We start from the raw sequence: 24,751 nt of genomic DNA, 5'->3' as shown, positions 1-24,751 counted from the left end.
CAGAACTGTGAGTTTTATATGTTGTGATTATTCAACTATAAATTGTTATTCAACATCACAGGGTTGAATAAACATTGTTGCTCCTTAATTTTATATTGATTTGATGGATCTTTAATCAGTTCACATTCTGATTTTTTATGAGATTGTGTGTTAGCATGACTTTAAAGGTCATGAGTTCTAACACTGGTTTGCCAGACTGTTATATGACTCAGCTGACGCTGTGCTTTTACTTTATCAGGTTTAGTTTATCTCATCTGATTTCTCACTTCCTTTTGTCTTTGTTCCTTATTTTCTCCAACGGTCTGCTGAATCACGTCATCCAATGAACACACAAATGAAAACCATGTATCTGCCTATGTTCTGCACCTGCTGCTTAACCGTGCACAAAACAAAATCTTTCTTTGCATATTGCCAACATCAATCACCCATGAACAACATCAACATGTAGCAACTGGTTGGTTTCATCAATTTAAGAAATCTTTGGATTGCAATTGCATTGCTTTATAGTTTTGCTTTTCCTTTTACTTGGTGCTGACAGAAAGAAGTGACGCTTGTTCATTTTCTCTGATTTTGCTATGTTCTGAGGTGCAAGTGTGTGCGGTATCCATTTTTGCAGCTTCAGTCTTACAAACTTATTGACCTACTGCTGAGCGTTTCATTACTGGAGTCTTGGGAGCTGTTCCTCACCCTTTAATTTTATTAAAAGGTTCATTTAAAATGGGAAGGCAAATAGAAAGACAAGGAGTGTCTAGAAGGAGCAAAACAGAGAACTGGTACAAATAATATTTGCTTTGCAAGAGACTTTTTCACTAATAATAGCAAATTATGTCAAATAATTTACCCTATAGTGATTAGATTAGTCAGTTGAATTAACTTTTGCTTTTGTATTAACTTTTGATAATTGTTAACCAGTTAACTGGGCTGATTTTATAAAGAGCTGGGTGGAAGGAGGTCCTGAGAGTATTAAAGATTTAGAAGTGAAACGTTCATTTACTGAGGCAGTGTGAATGACTGCACTGCCTTAACTGCTCCCTTGAGTTTAGCCATCTCCTATAATTGTTCTTTGTGAATAGTTCCCCAATTGGTATTTATCCATATTGGCCACTGAAAGAATATTGCTCCAGAAAAACACAGGAAAAATTCTAATGTGATTAGGTGCTTCGAATTTGGCCCAATCGTATCTCTTAAGATTGAAAGAAAGGCTTGAAATAATTATCTGCGGTAGTTTTTTAATCAGCTTTATTCAGAGGAATTCACTAAGCCTGTCGGAAATACGGATGGATTGTGTTTGAACTAAAGTGCATATCTAAGTGTGAAGGAAGAGCCTTGGTGCCATGTTGATCATATCTGTCTAAAATGTGTATGTCAGAGATAAAATGGATGGTAATTTATAGGTGGATGGGGAAGGAGCAGCATGTGGACCATCATATAACAGAGGCTTTATCAAGGCAGAGCTAGAACTCAAATAAGAAAAAATAGGCTGAGTTAGATTGTTCACATTCATCTTAGCAAGACAAAAATGAGATGAAGTCTTTGAGTGAAAGATTAGACCACATCAGGGTAGAATGTGAAATGTTCCCCTGTGACAGTGCCTCACAGCTGTCCAAAGCAATGGTCCAAATTGTACCAGAGCAGCAGAGTTGGACGTCTGCTGTCCCAAGGTTCCAGAAACACTGGTCCAACCGTGACCTCTGGGGCAATGGTCCAAATTGTACCAGAGCAGCAGAGTTGGACATCTGCTGTCCCAAGGGTCCAGAAACACTGGTCCATCTGTGACCTCTGGGGCAATGGTCCAAATTGTACCAGGGCAGCAGAGTTGTACAGCTGCTATCCTACAGCTCCAGAAACACTGGTCCAACCATGACCTCCAGTGTGGGTTTGCTTTAGTTTCCTCTCACACCTCAGTAAGTTAATTAACTGCTGGAAACAGTGTAAATAGGAGGTAGAAATTGGTGGGAAGTTGATGGAAAAGCCAGGGGGAATGATATCGTAGGGTTAGCATAAATGGGTGGTAGGTGGTTAGCATGGCCTTGGTGGGCCAAAGGACCTGTTTCAATGTTGTATAACTCTGACTCATTGACAGTGGAACTGAAAAGCAAGTGAACTGTTTACAGGCTCATTTGAAGATTTGGAGATTTACAAGTTTTGCAGTGCTCTCTCCCCTCATTTGCTGATGTCATGCTCCAGCTAATGAGGCAGTGTTACTCTGAATTTTTACTAACCATTAACTTGTCCACTCAGGCAAAAAAAAACTAGCTGACTATTCTGAAATTCTGCAGGCGTTTCATAGGATAGTAAAGGATATATACTGAGCAGGGTCCCACATTGCCTCAGTCCAATACCAAACTAACTTCTTCCCCAAAGAAGCTGCAGGCTCCGCTCTAGGGCCTAAACAGCAATTACAATGAAGAAAAAATGGTTAGGAAACTTCCTTCCCCTTGGTCCCTCAGCTCCCACCCAACCTGACATGTTCTACGTCAATTAGGTTTATCTTCAAGATCAGTTATATGAAAATGCTATTTTATTCCAAGACTGACACTGTTTTCTTGTCACTAATGGGGTGATTAACAAATTTGACATTTTATGAAATTAGCATTGAGTTAGCTGTATCTATTAGACACCATTTTTATTCCAGTCACATATTTCTTCTGAATACCTAATTATATTTCAAATTCCCCAATGGAAATGCAGAGAAACATACTCCCACTCAGAGTTATAAAATGAAATTTTGTAAGATTCCAGTATCAGGGACATATAATCTTCTTGTTTCTCTCTTCCTGAGAAATGACCAAGAAGTTACAGGCTCTCCCATTCAGGAGATGACAAGGAAATGCCACACTTGCCACTTTATGCAGCTTCCTTTCCCTGAATTGTCCATGAACCCTCTACAACAGAAAGAATCCCCTGGCCATCTATTGAAGGGTTGAAATCCAAGGAAGTTGTTAGCTGTTTCATTAGAAGAGGAAGAGTGCAGATCTGTTGTTCAGCCAGATGTCTTTCTCACCATTCCATTGACACACCACACAAGACATTTAGATAGGTATGTGGATAGGAAAGGTTATGGGCCAAATGGCATGAGTTTAAATGGGTCACTTGATTGGCATGGGCCAGTTGGACCAAAGGCCTGTTTCCATGCTGCATGCCTCTATTAACTGAACAAAAACTCCATTCTGTGTGAAGAAACTACAACGGGAAATAACAACCAAAATTTTACCTTGTTTCCTTGAGAGTACTGCAGACTGTATCTAAGGGCACCCAAGGCGAGATTCAAACTGTGATCATTGGAATCTAGTGCTGTTTATGGGAAGTACATGGCAGAAGGTAAACAAACCCTAAAATACGTCTACGGCACAAAGTCTGCACAATTCTATTTCTAATTCTATTTAATTGAAACTGGAAAGTTAATTTGGATATTTCAACTTATGCTGAATTGAAGACAATTCTAAATAGGTGAAGCTTAGCTCAAGTATGTCTTGAGCTTTCAAAGAAGCTTTAAAAACAAATAAGGTGTTTTGGGTTTTTGAAAAATTCAGTCAGAATAAGGGAAATGTGTGGTTGGAGCCAGAGGTGTAAGAATTGCACAATTCTTTGCCATAAGATCTGTTCTGGATTTGGTTTGTATGGAAAGTGGAGCCTAAATTATAAACAAAGCAACAATGCAACAGTTTTCATTGTGAAGGCTTTTGCTTCTTTTTATCAAGTCTGCATGAATGTAGACTCTAATTTGTGTTCACTTTGATATTTTGTGGATTATTTCCCCGTACAGTCCTCCTCCCAGTTCTTTTGCTGTTCAGATGGAGATTATCACCCCAGTGTACCTCTCTGTCCAATCCTTCAACCAAAATTCTTGCTTATAGTTTGCCCAAGTGATTCCATTTTTGCCATATGATATTGCACCACTCATTTTCAACTGTGCAGCATTTCTTGGAATGCTGATGTGAAAGTTTAACTCCTGCCAAACTCTGTTTTAAGTGTGGAAAAGATTCCAAAGCATCGGTTTAGTTAGAACATCTCAGTGGAGCTAAACTACTGTGATTTTCCATTAACTCACTCATGTTACGAAGTTGACAATTGGTCACTAACTAAGCTTGCAAAAGGTCTGATTGGGCAGGAGAGCGTTCAACGCACAAATCCCACTGCTTCTATGTCACAGATGCTTCATGTCTGGAAAATATTTTGTCAATTGGAATTCAATAGTCTGTGGTATCTTGTTTTGTATCTGTTCACCCAGTCACCAGAAAGGATTTGGTTGTGGAACCTGCACATGGACAGTTTAAAATCCAAAAAGGATCCACAACCAAACCCTTTCTGGTGACTGGGTGAACAGATACAAAACAAGATACCAGGGGGTATTGAATTCCAATTGACAGCTGAGTGTACAATAGCTCAGTCAATTTGTTGTAACCCATTTGCTACCTTTGTGAGATAGGTCCTACGCTGGCAGGCTCCAGATACTCACAGGATATAAAAAAACTTTAGAAAGCCATAATCCATAAACTCCACTTTACACTGAATATTTGACTAATCCAGTGGTTATAAACAATCTTTTCAGTGAGTGCCTAGCCCTCAAGGATTAATTCTGCTTTTCAATGGGCAGGTGATTCCTAGCAGGTCAGTGGGATATGGGTGTTGTTGGCAAATAGCCCCATTTTATGAAGCATCTGATTGTAATGTGTTTCTCTGTATTGGTTGAACAATTTTTTTCAAGGCAAGTCCATCGCTTTCCTTGTTGGAATGTGGATGTAATTAGAACAACCATATAAGAATCACTAAATGCTCCATCGGTGGCCTCTTGCTACTGAGGGGTGAAAATCACACATTTTTCCCATCTAAAATTCAACTTTCCCAGATGATTTAGCGCAGCCTTCTTCAAAATGCATTTACTGCAATCCACAGCAACTCTCTGAGGAAGGAACTCAGCGAGCCGAGCGGTGTCTGTAGGAGGAAAAGGAATTGTTGAATTGGCCTGATGCAGGATTTGGTTTGAAAATGTCAACAATTCCCCCAGAGATACAGCTCAACTCACTGAGTTCTTCCCGCAGTTAGTTTCTTCAAAATCCATCCCAGGATTTGACTGTGAGTTGAAGCTAATCAGTTTGCTCAGATGATAGCCCTAGAATTTACTGTCTGCTTGCAAATGTTAAATTAGTACTGGTGATGAATTTGGCACAGCAATAATCTGCACAGACACTAGCTCCACGGCTGCATGGAGCAATTAAAAGAAAGTGATGCCAGTTCACACTTGCACCATTCATGAACTGCAACAGTTTAATGATTTGAGTTGTTCTGCCTTCAGCTTGCTGCAAAGTGTTAATTTTCCACAGGTGGAATGACGCGATGATTGTTTTTTTAAGTGTTCATCATTAGAAATCAAAATGTAAAATTTCCATGTCCCCAGACAAAATTGAGAGTGAACCCGTAGTCTAATGCCAGTGGAATTATTAATAAAGATCCTTCTCCTTGCACGACTGAGTAAATTGTGAATATTATCCATGATTGTATGAATAAGATATTAAAACTTAAATTGGAATAATTACTCTTTACTTAGTATTGGTAAATGCCTAAAGCTTGTGCTCATAATTTTTTCTGTTTCATCACCGATACGAATACGTTCTGTATATCTTGTAATTCAGAACATTGCCCTTAATGTGATCTTTAGGTAACAATTTTAAAGGAAACTTTTGTCCAACTTTTAACCGTAAAGGGGGAACTTTGAGACTGAAATATATATAAATATAAACTTCAATTGGTTTTTCACTTGCATTTAACCTCTGGAAAATAACCAATTAACATTTCAGTTAAAGAGCAGATGTTGCAAATGAAATGTTACATTGCATGTTCCTTTAAAAGACATTGTATTAGGAGCTCCTGAGCCTAATACAATGGAATTATTGATGTTTTAGGTCTAAGTCCTGTAATGCCATGGTTCTGAATATTGACACTTACCATAGTTTACTCACTTCCCTTTTGCCAGGATAACTTCATCAATCTCAGCTTTCTGCGGCTGTTCCGAGCAGCACGCCTCATCAAGCTCCTCCGCCAAGGATATACCATCCGGATTTTGCTCTGGACATTTGTGCAGTCCTTTAAGGTGTGTTACCATAACCAGAAACCACTATGTCTTTCCTTAAGGGCAGGCATTTAGAATAAGAAATTTGGTAAATTGGTTTATTATTGTTTCCATGTACATTGAAAAACTTGTCTTGCATACTATTCATACAGATCAATTCATTACAACAGCGCATTGAGGTAGAAGACCGCAAGACCATAAGCCAAAGGAGCAGAATTAGGCCATTTAGTCCATTGAGTCTGCTCTGCCATGTCATAATGGCTGATTCATTTTCTTCTCAACCCCATTCTCCTGTTTTCTCACCGTAACCTTTAACACCCTGACTAATCAAGAATCTATCAACCTCTGCCTTAAATATATGCGATGACCTGGCCTCTTTAGCCGCCTTTAGCAATGAATTCCACAGATCTGCCACCCTCTGGCTAAAGAAGTTCCTCCTCATCTCCAACCCGAATAGACATCCCTCTATTTTGAGGCTGTGCCCTCTGATCCTAGACTCTCCCACCACAGGAAACATCCTATCCACATCCAGTCTATTTAAGCCTTTCAACATTCAATAGATAAAGGAGCTCCCCCAATAGCCTTCTAAATTCCAGTGAGTTAGGGCCCTGAGCCATCAAACGGTCCTCATATGCTGACCCTTTCATTCCCAGAATACTTCTTCTGAACCTTTTACAATGTCGGTGCATCCTTCAAGGGTCCCAAAACTGATCACAACACTCCAAGTGAAGCCTCAGCATCACATGTTTGCTCTTACTTTCTAGTCCTCTTAAAATGAATGCTAACATTACATTTGCCTTCCTCACCACCAACTCAACCTGCAGTTTAACCTTCAGGGAATCCTGCACAAGGACTCCCAGGTTCCTTTGCATCTCAGACTTTTGAATTTTCTCACCATTTAGAAAATAGTCTACATTTTATTCCTTCCACCAAGGTGCAAGACCATGCACTCCCTGACACTGTATTCCATCTGTCACTTCTTTGCTCGCTCTCCAAATCTATCCAAATCCTTCTGCAACCTCCCTGCTTCTTCAGCACTCTCTGCTCCTCCACCGATCTTTGTAGCGTCCACAAACTCGGCCACAATGCCATTAATTTCATCATCCAGATCATTAACATACAACATAAAAAGAAGCAGTCCCAAAACTGACTCCTGCAGAACACCACTAGTCACTGGCAAGGCTCCTTTTATTCCCACTTCTTTGCCTCCTATCATTCAGCCAATGCTCTATCCAGCTTTTCTGTAATACCATGGGCTCTTATTTTGCTAAGCAGCCTCATGTGCTGCACCTTGTCAAAGGCTTTCTGAAAATCCAAGTACACCACACCTACTGTTTCTCCTTTGTCTATCCTGCTTCTTATTTCATCAAAGAATTCCAACAGATGTGTCAGACAGAATTTTCCCCTAAGGAAACCATGCTGACTTTGGCCTATCATGTGAATCCTCCTGAAAAATCGACTCCAGCATCTTCCCAACCACGGAGGTCCGGCTAACTGGCCTATAATTTCCTTTCTTCTGCCTCCCTCCCTTGAAGAGTGGAGTGACGTTTGCAATTTTCCAGTCCTCCTGTACCATTCCAGAATCTAGTGATTCTTGAAAGATCATTACTAACGCCTCCACGATCTCTTCAGCTACCTCTTTCAGAACCCTGGGCTGTAGTCCTTTCACCTGCCTGTCCTTCCTGACAGTTTCACTACACACTGCCTCTGTCTGTATATCAACTGCTCCACCCTTAGCTCTGTCACTCTGGTTCTCATTCCCCTCCCACATTAGTTTAAACCATCCCAACACCAACACTTCCAGCAAACCTGCCCGCAAGGTTATTGGTCTGCCTTGTGTTCAGGTATAACCTGTCTCTGTTTTACAGGTCATACTTACCCCAGAGGAGATCCCAATGATCCAGAAGTCTGAAGCTTTGCCTCCAACACCAGTTCCTCAGCCATGCATTCATCTGCCAAATCATCCTAGTCTTAGCCTCACTGGCATGTGGCACAGGCAGCAATCCAGAGATTACTATCCTGGAAGTCCTATTTTCTGTCTAGCCTTCTAAATCCTCTCTTCAAGACCTCCTCTACTTTCCTACCTATGTCATTGGTGTCAATATGTACCAAAACGTCTGGCTGCTTACCTTTCCCCTTTAGAATGCTGTGGACTCGATCGGAGACGTCCATGACCCAGACACTTGATAAATATCTAGCTGTCTATATCGTGTTCACAGAATCTCGTGTCTACTCTTCCCACCATGGAATCCCCTATCATGTCTGCAGTCCTCTTCTCCCCCAATTTCCCTTGTGAGCCTCAACGCCAGACTCGCTGGGCGATACCCGGTTGCTATGGCTACCACCAGGCAAGTTGACCCCTCCCCCACAACCATGTCCAAACTGGTACACTTATTGTGGAGGGGAATGGCCGCTGGCTGCCCGTTCTCTTTCCCTCTTCTGACAGTCGCCCAGGTACCTGCTTCCTGCAGCTTAGGGATGGCTACCGCCCTGTAGCTCCGACCTGTCACTACCTCACTCTCCCGTCATCGAGCTGCAGCTCCAATTCCTTGGCATGTTAGTGTGAGAACCAAAGCAATAGCAAAGTGGAGAATAAAGTGTTGCAGGTACAAAGAAGTGCCGTGCGGGTAGACAACATGCTGAGAGATGATACCAAGGTGGATTGTGAGGTCAAGAGTCCAACTTACTGTATTAGGGGACCATTCAATAAATAGTCTTATAACAGTGAGGTAGGGGCTGTCCTTGAGCTTGGGGTACGTGCTTTTGTATTTAATGCCTGATGGGGAGGGGGCAGAGACGATGTCCGGGGTGGTTGCGGCCATTTGGTTGCTCCTGCGGCTTTACCCAACAGTGAGTAGTTCAGCCAGAGTCCACATGGAGAGGAGGCTGTTTTCCGTGATCTGCTGGGCTGTGTTCAAAACTCTGCACACCCACATAACCCCAGCAATGGATTGCAGTGAAGGGATCAGGTGGGAATTGTTCCATTTCACGGGAATTGTTAATCACCCGGTTTTTAACTTCGCTCGAGAGGCTGCTGCAGCTCGGCTGGTGCGTCTCTTATTGTGTAATTGCACCACCTGTCGGTTAATGGTTGCAGTTTTCCCCCCGTACGAGAAGAAACGTTCATTTGCAAAAGTCTACAACTGTTTGACAGCAGGTGAACGAGCACTTCAATGAGCATAAAAAGCAGCGTGCCATGTAAATTTAACAATCTGTTGTTCTGAGCAATTGGGGCCGGTTGAATTAGGCTATTGTTAACAGTAATTGGTTACAAAGAAAGTGACTGTGTCACTTTCACAAGACAGAGGGAATCACAGTGCATTGGCTCCAGAACAGATCGGCACCGAGCAACTGACCCATGTCGGGGTACACCCTAGTGTTCACGAAAGCAATACCTTGGCACAGGGAACTAGCTATGTAATTAAACATCTGGCAGTATTAAAAATGACTGTAATTTCAGTGAATAAAGTTCATCCTGGAATGAACAAATAATCAGCCCTTTCCCATTGGAGACTTAGATTTAAAATTCACTTGAGTAGAAAGGTATTTTACACCCGAAATCAGAGGCAAAATGTCAAGTTCCTTCTTCAGTTTGATATTATCTGTGATATGGAAAATAAATACGTTTATTTAGTTTCCCTGATATTTTGCATGTTTGTTTTCATTCACAGAAAATGTTGGCATTACTGGTGTTTGATAAGTATGGAAAGATAAAGTAAACTTTGGCTGAGCTGCACAGGCTGTTGTAAAGGACACCAATGACTTCAGAACCAAAAAGTGTATTGGTTTAGGGCTTTAGATGCAGCCCTGATTACTTTGACTTGGCCTGCATGCCGTTTTGAAAATCCAACTACAAATGTCAGAAAATAAAACACAAGTGGTGGTTTAAGTGAAATGTCTTGTATAATATTCAAGTCAGAGTGTATGTGCTTCCATAAGCCAGTTTAAATTATTGATTATTAAATTATGATGTTGCATTCAGTGCCGTTCAAAGAAAGGGCAATGCTGGACAGAGAGAAGTCGACATGCTTTTACAAGAGAAAGTGTAACAAACAAGGGAGCATTGTTATAAAATAATGGGCCTGGCCAACAAAAATGAGGTGTGAAGAAATCCCTTCCCTTAGAAGGTAGTAAATCTCTACCCTGAGAGTGGTGGAGGTGAGATCATTCGATCTCTTTAAGGTGAAGAGAGATATGTATTTTTAAAAATGTAAGAATTGAGAGCTATGGAGAGATGAGGCTAACATTGATCAGACACTATTGCACTGAAAGGTCAGTCTGGAGACACTATCACACTGACTGGTCAGTCTGGAGACATTATCACACTGACTGGTCAGTCTGGTGTCATATTCACACTGACTGGTCAGTCTGGTGACTTACTTCTGCTCCTGGTTTCTTGTGTATACAATGCAACAGGAAAATCTGATCGTGAGCTGGCAATAAATTTAAACTTGGTGTGAATGGAGAACTCACTAATGCTCTATAGTTTCATCTTCTCAAAGCTGGCCATAACATAAATATAGAGAATTGTTTCTTAATATTGTTTTTTTAAATAATTAGTAGCAAGAGTTTGGCTAAGTGTCTTCCTGAGCTTGTTTTACAGTTCAATAAGATCATAGCTCCTTTCCAGTTTCCTGTCCAAAGCACATATTAGCCTCCAAACATCCACCCTCGATTTCACCCTTGAACATACATAATGACTGGGTACCCACCACTCCACACTCAAGAAATTTCCCCTTGTCTCAAACCTAAATGACTAATGGCTTATTCTGAGATGCCTCTGTTCTCGATTCTCCTAAGAAAGCAGTCTCTCAGCATTCACCCTTGTCAAATTGTCTCAGAATTGTGCCTGTCTTAATGGGATTACTCTAAATCTGAGTCGCTAAAGGCCAATCTCACTTACTTTCTGCTTGATAACCAAGTTCTTCATCATAATGTAAAGACCCATATGTTTACCGTGACGCTACTTTTCACAGGGGCCGATTTTATGTTTCTTTGCAGGCATTACCATATGTGTGTCTCCTGATTGCAATGCTGTTTTTCATCTATGCCATTATTGGAATGCAGGTCAGTGCACTTACTCTACTTTGGCTCATAGCAAAGTGAAGCCAGATATTTGTTGTAATATCTACAAATCTCTGACACACTCAACCGATCCAAAATGTAGTGGTCCCGATGTGTCCCAGTTAAATGGAATCCCCTGTATTAAGTAATTTCAGCTCTACATAACAATAGCATAAGTCTATTCCAGCGCCAGCAGCTGGGGTTCAACTTCAACAATATCTGTAAGGAGTTTGAACATTCTTGCCGTAACTGCATGGGTTTCTTTTGATTGCTCCGGTTTCCAGCCCCATTCCGAAGACATACGGGTTAAGAGGTTAATTGGTCATGTGGGTGGAATTGCGTGGTGCGGGCTCGATGAGGTCGAAGGGCCCATTACTGTACGGTAACTCTAAATAAATAATAAAAAGAATATTTTCCAATTTGTGGCAACTCGCTAATTTATATAAGCAATATACTTAAGTATGTCATCTCTCACTCACTACACACACACACAATATACTGTATATATAATATGTTGAAAGATAATAAAATTATGTTAATATAATAATCTAATATAATAAACCTAGAGCTATTTATTTTTAATTTGCTTTGTAAATTCAGTATTGTGCCACTGTCAGTACAATTTATGGGGCTCACTGTCTATGAAAAGCTTATGAGTATGATTCCCATTCACAGAAGTGAGCGCATGGCCTGACGTGTTCCCTTTACACAGAACTGATTAAATGCTCTATTCTCAGCAATGCTATTCTTCGCCACGCCCGTTAACTGATGGTCGTATGATGGAAAATTGGTGATAACCATCAAATATCACTGTCAGAAGAAAAGGAGAGGCTTAATGTTGAATCAAAGAGTTCAACCTGTAATTCATCGGTTATTTATTGCAATCCATTTGGTCTGAAGCATGAGATCATGGCGATTATATAATTAAGAATTTAATTAATTATGCCTTTGTATCTCAATAACCAATGTTCAGCCTAATATATCTGACAGGAAACATTATTTTAATATGGAGATTCAAGATTTAAATAAAATAAACCAAAAAAGAAATCAACATTATTTGCATTTACATCTTCAGGATGTTCATTAACTTAAAAACAAAATAATTATTGTTAAGGCTTAATTGTTGTTGCCATTCAGAGGCATTTGATATAACATATAGTTTCTGCACAGGACAACCCCATATGAGAGAAGTGACCAGCTAATCTGTGTCAGTAGATTTGATTGAGGGATGAGTTTTGGCCAGGATCTTTCAGGAAACACAGATTTTAACAGAACTGGGTTTTTGAGGGGTTAATTAAGAAAGCTGATAAAGGCAGTGATAGACATGGTTTACATGGGTTATGACAAGGTCCTGCATGGTTGGCTAATCTAGAAGATTAAGACACAAGGGATTCAAGATGTGTTAGCAAACTGGATCTGAAATTGGCTTGGAGGCAGTTTGTGGAGGGTAGGGTGTTTTTCTGGCTGGAAGTCTGTAACAAGCGTACTGCAGGGGTTAATGCTGGGACCATTGTTTGTAATATATAAAGATGAGATGGATATGTGTGGCCTGTTTAGTAAATTTGCAGATGACTACACAATAGGTGAAGAACAGTTGAAGTTTCTCTAAAAATATAGCAGGACGTAATTCAGCTAGAAAGTTAGGTGGAGCTGTACGAAGTGGTAGTTAATCCAGAGCACTGGGAGGTCTGCTGGTCTGCAAGTCACCCTCAGGCAAGATGTAGTCTCCCAGTCAGGGTCACGTGAAGCCATGGGAGCAGGTGGTAGATGGGCGTACGAGCAGTTGATGCATCTCACAAGTCCTGGTTATGCGACCACTGATACCAGGCAGACAATCTCTGAAGAGAATTGATCATGGCTAGCATCACCCACCTTGTAAAAACACTGGCCAGAAGAAAGCAATGGCAAGCTACTTCTACAGTAAATTTGCCAAGAACCATCGTGGTCATGGAATGACCATGATTGCCCACGTCATACAGCACGGCACATAACGAATGAACTGGGAGGTCATATTCTGTTAGAACATATGGAGTAGATGGCAGGCACCCTAAGAGTATTGATGTACAGAGGGACTTTGGGCTAGATGGATTGGGGTGCATCCCTTCATAGGCTGAGGCATTGAGTATAGAAGTTGGTTCATCACGTTGCAGCTTTACAAAATATTACCTAGACCACACTTGGAGTACTGTGTACGGTTCTGGTTGTCACACGACAGGAAGGATGCAGTGGAGAGATTCACCAGAACGTTACCTTGAATGGAGTGCTGTAATGATGAGGAGAGATTGGATTGTTTTTCCTTCTCTGGCTGCAAGGTAGGAGGCTGAGTGTGAGTTCAGAGAGGTTTATAGCATTATGATAGGAGTAGATAGGACAAATGGTTAGTCCTTTTCCTCTGGCAGGATAGTCCAGAACTGGAAGGTACAGGTTTAAGTTGAGAAGGGAGACATTTTAAGGAGAACTGAAGGGTATTTATTTATTGAGATAAAGCACGAAACAGGCCATTCCGACTCTTTGAGCCACATCGCCCAACAACCCTCAATCTAACCCTAGCCTAATCACCGGTCAATTTACAGTAATCAATTAACCTACTAACCAGTATGTCTTTGCACTGTGGGAGGAAACCAGAGCAACCAGAGGAAATCCACGTGGTCACTGGGAGAACGTACAAACTCCTTACAGACTGCTGCCTGCAGAAGGCTATTGTGTGGAATGAGGAGGTGGTAAATGTAGTTACAATTACAACATTTAAATGGCATTTTTGGGCAGGTACCAGGATAGGAAATGCAGGCAAATGGAATTGGTGAGATAGGTATCACCATTGGCACGGATAAGGACTGTGAGGTTACTTTCCTGTGCTGCACCTTTTTGTAATTTTGAAGTGCCTCCTCAGCACAGAATGTGGAAAGAAACTCACAGGAAGTTTGAACAGGAAGGCTTGGCATTATAATGGCAACATTAGCTCAAGAGTTTATTTATTGTAAACACAGTCATCTTTTTTCCATTTATTGAAGTAACTATTTGGTTTGTGGACACTTTATAATGAAAAGGGAAGCTTCACTATTTCTGTAACATTTCTCCTGTAGGGAGGTTCTGGATCAGTGTGGTTGAATTCCCTTGGTTCAGTATAATTTGGGCTTACTGCTATTTTATTTGAAATGATTCATCACTTTATCAACCATATTCAAAATGCTTCCAAATCCTGGTCTGGTATTCACACATAAGGAGGCCATTGATCCCTTTGGGGCCATGCCAACAGCAAGCCAGCCATGCAATCTGCTTTGCACCTGACCCCCACAGCTCTCTCACCCCTGTCCAACAACTCAACTCTAATTCCTCTGTTAATTACAACAGACAATTAACCTACCAGCATAGCTTTTTGGAAGAAAATCAGAAGAACCCGCGATTTCTGATGGAGATCAGCAAAGCAGCAGCAGCGAGCTCTCCATTATCCCCTAAATCAAAAAGCAAGAATCTGCACTGTGAATTAGATTTATGTTGTTATTATTTTTTATATTTACTTATATTGTGTTTTATATTACATTCTACATATACTATGGTACTTGTATTAATATTGTGTTTATTTTTAAAAGTCTGCATATTAATTACCCTGGATCTAAAGATTTTATTTTAATTTGGAGAGTACATTGAAATGAGTCAGTTTGAGTTCATGATTCAAAATTATTTCTAATTTGTTCTAAGATCCATTAAAATGTTAGAAAATCTAGCATAGATTCTTAACAAGCTTTGTGTACATCAAGGAGTGACTGGACAATTCTTTACATTATTGAGAACTAAACTTAAATTAACATAAAAGGTATCAGTGTGTCACTCACGTTCCTCTGAGCTGGAGTTCCACTCCAGAAGTTTGAGCATTAAAATCTATACTGATGCTTAAACCATTATTAGACTCCCACTTGCTTCAGAAAGGTGACCATCATGCCAGTACCTAAGAAGAGCTGACTGAGCTGCCTCAGTGACTATCGACCAGTTGCACTCGAAGTGCTTCGAGGGGTTGGTCCTGGCTAGAATTAACTCCTGCCTAAGCAAGGCCCTGGGCCCACTGCAGTTTGCCTATTGACACATTAGGTCTACAGTGGATGCAATCTCACTGGCTCACCACCTGGCTCGGATCACCTGGGCAAAAGCAAATCCTATGTTGGGCTGCTATTTATCGATTACAGCTCAGTGTTCAACACAATTATGCCCTTGGCATTAATCAATGAGTTCCAAACTGGATTCTTGACTTCCTCACCAGAAGACCACCGTCCGTGTGGATCGGAAATAACATTTCCTCCTCACTGACCATCAGCTCTGGCTTAAGGATGTGTGATTAGCCCATTGGTCAACACTCTCTACACCCACAATTGTGTAGGCACGGCTCAAACGTCATCTTTAGGTTTGGCGACGACTCAACTATTGTTGGCAGAATTTCATTGGTGATGAGGTGGCGGACAGGAGCAAGATAGATCAGCTGGTTGAGGGGTGTCACAGCAACAACCCTGCACTCAATGTCAGTAAGACCAAGCAACTAAATGTAGACCTCAGGAAGGGGAATTCGAGGGAACACACTCCAGTCCTCATTGAGGGATCAGAAGTGGAGAGGGTGAGCAGTTGCAAATTCTTGGGTGTCAACATCTCTGAGGATCTACCCTGAGCCTGACATAATGAAGCAATTACGAAGAAGGTACGACAGTGGCTATATTTCATTTGGATTTTGAGGAGAATTGGTATATCACCAAAAACACTTGCAAATTTCTACGATTATACCATGGAGAGCATTCTTACTGGGTGTCCCCCCATCTGGCATAGAGGGGCTACTGCACAGGAACTGAAAAAAGCTGCAGGAAGTTGCAAACTCTGCCAGCTTCATCATGGCCTCCCCAGATTCCAGGACATCTTCAAAAGACAATGCCTCAAAAATATGGCATGCATCATTAAGGACCGCCATCATCTCTTTGCTGCCATCAAGGAAGAGGTGCAGGAGCTTGAAGACACACACTTAATGTTTCAGGAACAGATTCTTCTCCTCCACCATCAGATTTCTTTCTTTTCAAATCTTTTTGTTGCACTATAATCAGTTAGATGAACATATCAATAATAACAATACCAAGAGAACAGGATTACAATAATAGCAACACACATAAAGGTTGCTGGTGAACACAGCAGGCCAGGCAGCATCTCTAGGAAGAGGTGCAGTCGACGTTTCAGGCCATGACCTTTCGTCAGGACTGGCCTGATGAAGGGTCTCGGCCTGAAACGTCGACTGCACCTCTTCCTAGAGATGCTGCCTGGCCTGCTGTGTTCACCAGCAACTTTTATGTGTGTTGCTTGAATTTCCGGCATCTGCAGAATTCCTGTTGTTTACAATAATAGCAATCATTTATACAAACATAAGGTTCAAATATCATATCCAGACAGGTCCTCCCGATCTCTTGATAATTGAAACGAAAAAAGTTCAAAAGATTTGTTCAAGAAAAAGACAAAAACACCCTAAACTAAACAGAAAACAAAACAGATTCTTCTCTTCCACCATCAGATTTCTGAATGGACAATGAACTCATGAACACTACTTCAGTATTTGTTCCCTCTCTTTTACAATGGCTTACTTAACTGATTTTTTAATATATGGTTATTGTACTTTATAGTTTTTTAAATTATGTATTGTAATGTACTGTTACCACAAAACAACAAATTTCACGACAACACCAGAGATGTTAAATCTGATTCTGATTCCGAAGAGTGGATGTAAATGATTCCATGGCACTGCATTAAAGCACAACAGGGGTTAATACCAATGGCATGGCCAATAGTTGCCCCTTGACTGACATCACAAGCATAAATTATCTGGCATTATCTCATTGCTGTTTGGAGATCTTGATGCCCAGTCAGGTACAGTTTATTCTTTGTCCTAACAATGACTCCATTTTAGTAAATCTCTGTTTTTGCAAAGTCACATTTTGGATCAAGGAGGCACTATATAAATGTAGACACAGGAGGTTCTGCGGATGCTGGAAATGTTGAGCGACACACACAAAAATGCTGGAGGAACTCAGCAAGTCAGTCGGCAACCGCAGAGTGAAGTAAACAGTTGATATTTTGGGCCGAGACTGGAAGGACAGTGGGTAGAAGCCCAAATAAGAAGGTAGGGGGAGGGAAGGAGAACGAACTAACCAGCAGGTGATAGAGGAGACAAGGTGAGGGGGAAGGTGGGGGAGTGGATGAAGTAAGAAACTGTGAGGGGACAAGTGGAAGAAGAAATCTGAAGGAACTGGCTGAGTTCTTCCAGCATTTTGTCTGTGTTACAATATAAAAGTAATTAATTGAATGAAAACTGCTACTACATGAAAATATTTGTTTTGCTTTTTAAGGTATTTGGGAACATTGCGCTGGATGATGATAGTGCAATTAATCGTCATAACAACTTTAGGACCTTCCTACAAGCTGTAATGCTTTTATTCAGGTAAAATAATAGAAACCAAATGTGTTGTTTTGTGAAATGATTCCCAGATAACAGGACAGTTACCATGAATACCAAAGAGTGCAACTCAGGAGCAGGTTAAATTGCTCAAAAACATAAGAACTGTCCTGAATATGAGGTCGTTCTGGTTCATAGATTTTAGCATCTGAAAATAGTCATCATTGTCAATGAGGAAATATCAATTATTACAAAGAATTCCTGTTCAATTTTTTGATGAGAATCCCAGGTAAAGGATCAAGAATGGGGAACAACAGGGTTGACAAGACAAAATGAGACCAAGGACATTGAACAATGGATTGGTACAGTTTGGCCCAGTAAGACAGCACTGACCACCAATCATTTGTTTACACCAATCCCACACTAATCCCATTTTGTTATCCATACATTCTGATCAGATCTCCCATCATTTCGCAGAGGAACAGCTGAAGCAATTCCATTTACCTGCCTCATGTCTTTGAGACCAGAGTACCAGAAGAAAACATGCTCACAGGGAAAACATGCATAAGCAGCACCCAAGGTCAGGATTGAATCTGGGATACTAGGGCTGTGAGGCAGCAGCTCTGTTGCCTGTGCCATCATACTCCTCTGTAGAGTGTCAGAGGAAAGGTGATGAGGGAAACAATACACTGGACGAATGAAATCTTCTTGGGCTTCCAGCTGGGTGCAGGTATCGATCATAACCGACGTTTCGATGACAAACTTGGCCATCTTCTTCAGGGGTTGGAATTGAGAAAATCATGGAGTTGAAGATAAGGTGGTGTCTTGATTTCAATGGAGTGGGTGTGGAAAGGAGGAGGTAGAGAGGGAGAGAGCAGCTTGCAGATTTTCAGTCAGGGAAGTCAATCATGTCAAATGGCAAACAGGAGTGAAAATGAAGAGTTAAGCAAAAAAGATGAAGATCTCAGAGGTACACAATTAAATTGAACCATTGAAGTCTTTGAAGAAGTTGAGTTGGAAGGGCACTCCAGTGAAGTGATTATATAGCGGCTGGATTTCAGAACCACTGACCTGAACAAGTCAACTCAAGTCAAGGGAACCAAGAAATATAACTTGAGGTGACTTCAAGTAATCAAATAAATCTTTTCTCAGGGATGTAATCATGATTAGACCCCAATTAATGTCCTTCATTTTGCCATTCTTACTGGGTCAGTCCTCTGTGATGACAGGTCAACCAACGTAATTGACTCTGAACTGCCTTCTCAGCTCTGAGGCAATTGGAAATGGACTGTAAATGCCAGTAGTGTTTACATTCAGAGAATGAAAGAACAGGGGAGAAAATCCTTAAATGGACTGTGCAGATGTAGGATAGACAATGGCTGATGTGCCCACAAGGTATTTAGCACCATCAACCAAAAGTTGTTGTTTTAAAATTTCATTTTACTAGTACTGAGCTTAGGATACATAATGTCCAGGTTCTTGTAATTCAAAGAGAACATGGAGAGGACGGAATCTTGGAAATCCCAAGCTTAAACAGCCAGAAATAATAAGAGAAGCCAGTGATTATTGTACAGGAAGGAAAGCAGAAAATAGTGAGACCTCAACTAGTCAGACAGCACTTGCAGACAGAGAAGTAGATGATAATTTATGTCTATGCTCTTTCATCCGAAAACATAAAAGGTCTTTGACCTGAAACATGATTCTGTCTTACTCTCAATAGATGCTGACCCACTGCTGGGTATTTGAAACATTAAATTTATTTCTGATTTTCAGCTTCAGTGGTTAGTAAAATTGTTGCACAGAGGGATGACTTCAGAGGCATTTAGACAGGTCTGATGAGAGACAATTAAATGAATTATTTAAAATAGCACCATGACAACCTGTCAAAAATGCCACAGTTAATTCTCTGGAATGTTCTGGAGCACAGTTCCAGGTGCACAGAAGATCAGCAGTGGGAAATTCATTTGAACACTCGAAATGGAAACTCAGCTAAGGATTGACAACTAGGCCTGAACATTTACAGTGATGGATCTTTTGGGAGTTAACAACATTTTCAATTACTTTAAAAAGTGCCATCAGGGGAAAAAAACACAAGGGTTGTTTCAAAGGTTCTATGAGCACGAGTGAGGGAAAAAACTGTGAGGGGGTGGGTAAGTCATTTTGAGGAAACAGCTGAAGGGAAGGACATGTTGTTGATGCAGATCTCCTGAAAAATGGGAAATATACTGTTTACATCGTATACTTATTGGAGTATAAAAGACAAAGAATCTTACAAATTGTGTGGGATTATGGTCACATATATAGAAAACATATGGTTGTACTGAAGAAGGTACAGAAGAAATTTACGAGGTTGTTTCCTGAAATAGAAATTGTGTATCGGCTTGGTTTGTTTTCCTGCATCGGAGAACTATAAGATATTGAGCCCACTGAGTCTGCTGCACAATTCAAAAATGGCTGATTTTGTTTAACTCCATTTCCTCATCTTCTCCCTGTAGCCCTTCACCATTTTATCAGTTAAAAACCTATCAATCTCTGCCTTAAATACACCCAGTGACTTAGCCTCCACAGCCCTGTATGGCAACAAATTTCACAGATTCACCACTCTCTGGCTGAAGAAATTCTGCCTCATCTCAGCTCTAGAGGGATTTCTCTTTATTCTGAGGCTGTGCCCTCAGATCTTAGACACTACTACTAATGGAAACATCCTCCTCATGTTCACTCGGTCCAGGCCTTCAGTATTTGGTAGGTTTCAATTAGGTGCAGCCTCAGTCTTCTGAATTGCAGTGACTATAGGCCAAGAGACTGCAAACTCTTCTTGTACATTAATACTTCCACTCCTGAGATCATTGTTGTGAAGCTCGTCGGAACCTCCAATGCCAGCACGTCTTTCCTTAGATATAGAAGCTCAGATTGCTCACAGTACTTCAAATGTGGTCTGAACAATGCACGATAAAACCTTAACAGTACATCCTTGCTTTTAAATTCTGGTCCTCTTGAGCGAAGGGCCTGTTTCCATTCAGCATGGCTCTGTGACAGTCAAATGAAAGCTAGAACTCGATAGCAATCAATATAGTTAGGTAGCCCAAAGCACAAAGATTATTGACTTTCAAACTAGAGAGGAAAGTGATGTGATTTTAGTTTGTCTTCAGGAGGTTCGGTATCTTTATACTAGAGTGATTCATGAAGAATCAGATATATTGTTTGTCATGAGGCCAAATAGGTGGATGTTGGTCAAACAGGGAGGTGACGACCAATAAATTGTTTTCAACGAAGTTGCATTTCTCAGTTCATGCTGTAGGTTCAGTGAAGCGGCAAAGAAAAATAATGTTGGCTCAACTTGTGTCAGACTAATCATAGTGTGAGATAGAGTCAGTGGAATATTCATGAGGCAGCAGAAAGGGGAAGAGGTTGTGACGAGACTGGATGCCAGGTATGGTGGAAGGTGCAAAGGGAGGAATGAAAGGTTCATTTCTCTAAAGCATATTATTTAGGCTTATTTTATTCTGTTAAAAAAGGATCTGCCAGATCTTTAACATATTCAGAATAGCTAAACACTCAGCCCACACACATTTTTAAAGTTATTCCATTCCCTTATTCTATCTCAATGCACTCTATCTCCTGTACCTCCTCCCTGATGGTAGCAATGAGAAGAGGGCGTGTCCTAGGTGATGGAGGTCCTTAATGATGATATGTCTTTCTGAGGCATTGTTCCTTGAGGATGTCCTGGATGCCGGGGGACGCTAATGCCCATGATCGAGCTGATTGAGTTTACAACTTTCTGTTGCTTATTTCGATCTTGTGCGGTAGCCCCCCGCACCCCCCCCCACCACACCACACCAGACAGTGATGCAGCCAGTTCGAATGAGCTCCACAGTACATTTGTAGAAATTTATGATGCCTTTGGTGATATACCAAATCTCAAAATCCTAAATGAAATTTAGCCACTGCCGTGCCCTCTTTGTAACTGTATCAATATGTTATGTCCCAGATTGATCCTCAGAGATGCTGACACCCAGAAACTTGAAATTGCTCACCCATTCCACTTCTGATCCCTCGAAGAGGACTGGTGTGTGTTCCCTCATCTTACCCCTTCTGAAACCCACAATCAGTCCTTTGGTCTTACTGACATTGAGTGCAGGGTTGTTGCTGCGACACCACTCAACCAGCTGATCTGTCTCGCTCCTGTACACCTTTTCATCACCATCTGAAATTCTGCCAACAATAGTTGTGTCATCAACAAATTTATAGATGGCACTTGAGCTATGCCTAGTCACACAGTTACAGGTGTATAGCGAGTAGAGCAGTGGGCAAAGCACACATCCTTGAGGCGCACCAGTGTTATCAGCAAAGTGAACACGTTATTTACAATCTGCACAGACTGTGGTCTTCCAGTGAGGAGGTCAAGGATCCAGTTGCAGGGGGAGGTACAGAGGACCAGGTTTTGGAGCTTTTTGATCAGAACTGTGGAATGAGCTGAGTTAAATGCTGAGCTATAGTCAATAAACACCTGCCTGACGTAAGTATTAGTATTCACCAGGGATCCAAGGTCACATGAAGAAGCAATGAGATCGTATCTGCTGTAGGCCGATGGTGATGATAAGCAAGTTGCAATGGGTCCTGGTCCTTGCTGAGACAGGAGTTTACTTAGCCATGACCAACCTCTCAAGGTATTTCATCACAGTAGATTTGAATGCTACTGGATGATAGTCATTAAGGCAGCTCACTCTGCTGCTCTGGTATATTTGTTGCCCTTTTGAAGCTGGTGGGAATTTCCAATGAGAGATTGAAAATGTCTTTGAACACACCTACCAGTTAGTTGGCACAAATTTTCAGAGCCCTACCAGGTACTCCATTGGGGCTTGTTGCCTTGCTAGTGTTCACCCTCTTGTAAGATGTTCTGACATCAGCCTACAAGACAGATTATCACAGGGTCGCCAAATGCTGCAGGTATCTTCATAACTGTAGTTTTATTCTCCCTTTCAAAGGTGGGAGTGAAGGTTCACTGCCGTTCATAATGTTAGATTTTGCTTTCTAGGAAATAATGGCCTCCAAACCCTGCCAGTGTTGACGTGAATCATTTGCACCTCTAACCTCAGTCAGAATTGTGCTTTTGCTCTTGAGATAGTCCTCTTAAGTTGTATTTGTATAGTTCTGGATCACCAGACTTGAATACCACAGATCTAGCCCTGAGGATCTCCTGGTTCATCCACAGCTTTTGATTCGGGTATGTATGGTATGTTCTCGTAGGCACACACTCATCCACACAGGCTTTAATAAAGTCAGTGACAGCTGTGGCATACTCATTCAGACTCAAGGATGAATTCCTGAATATAGTCCAGTCGACTGATTCAAAGCAGTCCTGTAAATGCTCTTCCATCTTCCTTATCCATACTTTCTTGGTCCCCTCTGTTGGTGCGTTGGTCTTTTGTTTCTGCCTGTACTCAGGAAGTAGAAGTACAGCCAGGTGATCAGACTTTCCAAAGTGTGGGCATTGGTTGGCAGAGTAAATGTTCTTGATGTTAGCATAACAGTGGTCAAGTATGTTGGCTCCTCTGGTTCCATAAGTGATATGGTGGTGATAATTATTCAGGGACTTCTTCAAGCTGCCATGTTTACAATCCCCCAAAATGATAGGGAAGGCCTCGGAATGCACTGTTTCATATCTATTGATTACATTGCTCAGTTCTTCTAAAGCCTGTTTGATGTGGGCCTGAGGTGGAATGTACATCACTATTAAGATGGTGGCTGAAAATCCTCACGGCAGATAAAATGAAGACACTTGATCGCTAAATCAGGTGAGCAAGACTGACACAGAACCGCCATGTTTATGCACCACAAAGAGTTAATCGTAAAGTATACTCCACTTTCTCTGCTTTGAAGGACTCAGCATTTCTACCTTGGCAGTGAATCGTGAAGCCAGCAAGCTGTATTGCTGCATCTGGAATGACGGGTCATAGCCAAGTCTCCTTGAAACAAAAAGCACAACAGTCCCTGATGTCCCTCTGGTAGAACAATCTGACTCTGAGATCTTTGATTTTATTTTTTAGAAACTGTATGTTCATCAGCAGAATAGATGATGGTGAAGTCGGAACCCTCTTAGCCTTAAACACATTTTTAATCCTGTGTAACATCCTCTCTTCCACTGTCATAAAGGGGAACCACATTTGCGACTGCAGACTGCCACAAGATTCGTTGACTTTGAGCTGCAATAGGCTTTTTAATCACCTTAAAACAATGGTGCTTACTGTATTGTCCATGGTTGTAGCTGTGGATTTCAGCTGTAGCAGTCTAAAATGGGAATATTTGAACATTTCCATCAGAGCTGTTTGCACAAATTGCATTCTTAATGACTCTATTGGCACATCTCAATATCAGAAGTGAATTAATTTGTTGGTGTTCTAATTGTTATTCATAATAAACTTGACAAGTTTTGGACCATGGAAGAAAGAATTCACATCCACAGATTCCACCTGTACATTACCTATAATCATATATTTGCAGCTGGGTATTTTACCACCAGAAGTTAAATAAAATGAACTAGCTCTGAAAATCCAATGTCTTGACCTCAATTGATTCAGCTTCTAGACATAGAGAGAAACTGTTCCTCTGGCAGGAGAGCCAGAGCGCATGGAGAGAGCAGAGTTGGCAAAGGAACCAAAGTGATAGGAAGAAGAGTTAATCCAGCACAGCAACTGGGGATGATGTAGAATGTGTCGCTGGAGGGTTGTTGAGGAGTTGGCTGAGGCAGATTCAATTTCAGCCTTCAAAAGACAGCTGTGTTAAGTATTTTAAGGATGAAGTCTACTGTGTGAGGGAATGAGAGCGGCCAAATTTCTCTTGTAAAGAGCAAAGATGTAGTTGTTGGGTTGAGTGGAATAACGACTGGTCAGAAGGTGACTAAAATGGTGGTGTGGTTGTCTGATTGTCGAGCCGCTCACTCAATGACAAAGCCAGTCCCTCACTGTGTAATTGACTCCTCCAGTCCCTATACTGGTGTTGGCAATTGCCACTCAAACATTCGGCTCCACTGAGATGTTTTACTAAATGGTAAGAGGTCTCGGCCTGAAATGTCGACTGTACCTCTTCCTAGAGATGCTGCCTGGCCTGCTGCGTTCACCAGCAACTTTGATGTGTGTTGCTTGAGGTCTATAGCTGGTGACCTTTACAAGGATTTCTGGCAGTTTGGGCTGGCATGGGGAAAA

The 24,751-nt window shown here is 41.3% G+C and overlaps 1 protein-coding gene across 3 annotated transcripts in view; it reads left to right on the top strand.

Annotated features, from left to right (window-relative positions):
- The window catches only part of cacna1ba (calcium channel, voltage-dependent, N type, alpha 1B subunit, a), a 927,013-nt gene that overhangs the window by 815,972 nt on the left and 86,290 nt on the right, over window positions 1–24,751 (top strand). For all 3 annotated transcript variants that reach the window (XM_072240685.1, XM_072240684.1, XM_072240686.1), the window contains 3 exons: window positions 5,975–6,091; window positions 11,072–11,137; window positions 17,503–17,594. In XM_072240685.1, the coding sequence (XP_072096786.1) occupies window positions 5,975–6,091; window positions 11,072–11,137; window positions 17,503–17,594 (275 nt within the window). The remainder of the gene's footprint in view (window positions 1–5,974; window positions 6,092–11,071; window positions 11,138–17,502; window positions 17,595–24,751) is intronic.

This window comes from Mobula birostris, chromosome 22 (genome assembly GCF_030028105.1).
Source record: "Mobula birostris isolate sMobBir1 chromosome 22, sMobBir1.hap1, whole genome shotgun sequence".
Lineage (NCBI taxonomy): Eukaryota > Metazoa > Chordata > Chondrichthyes > Myliobatiformes > Myliobatidae > Mobula > Mobula birostris.
This window is presented reverse-complemented; position numbering and strand designations above follow the sequence as displayed.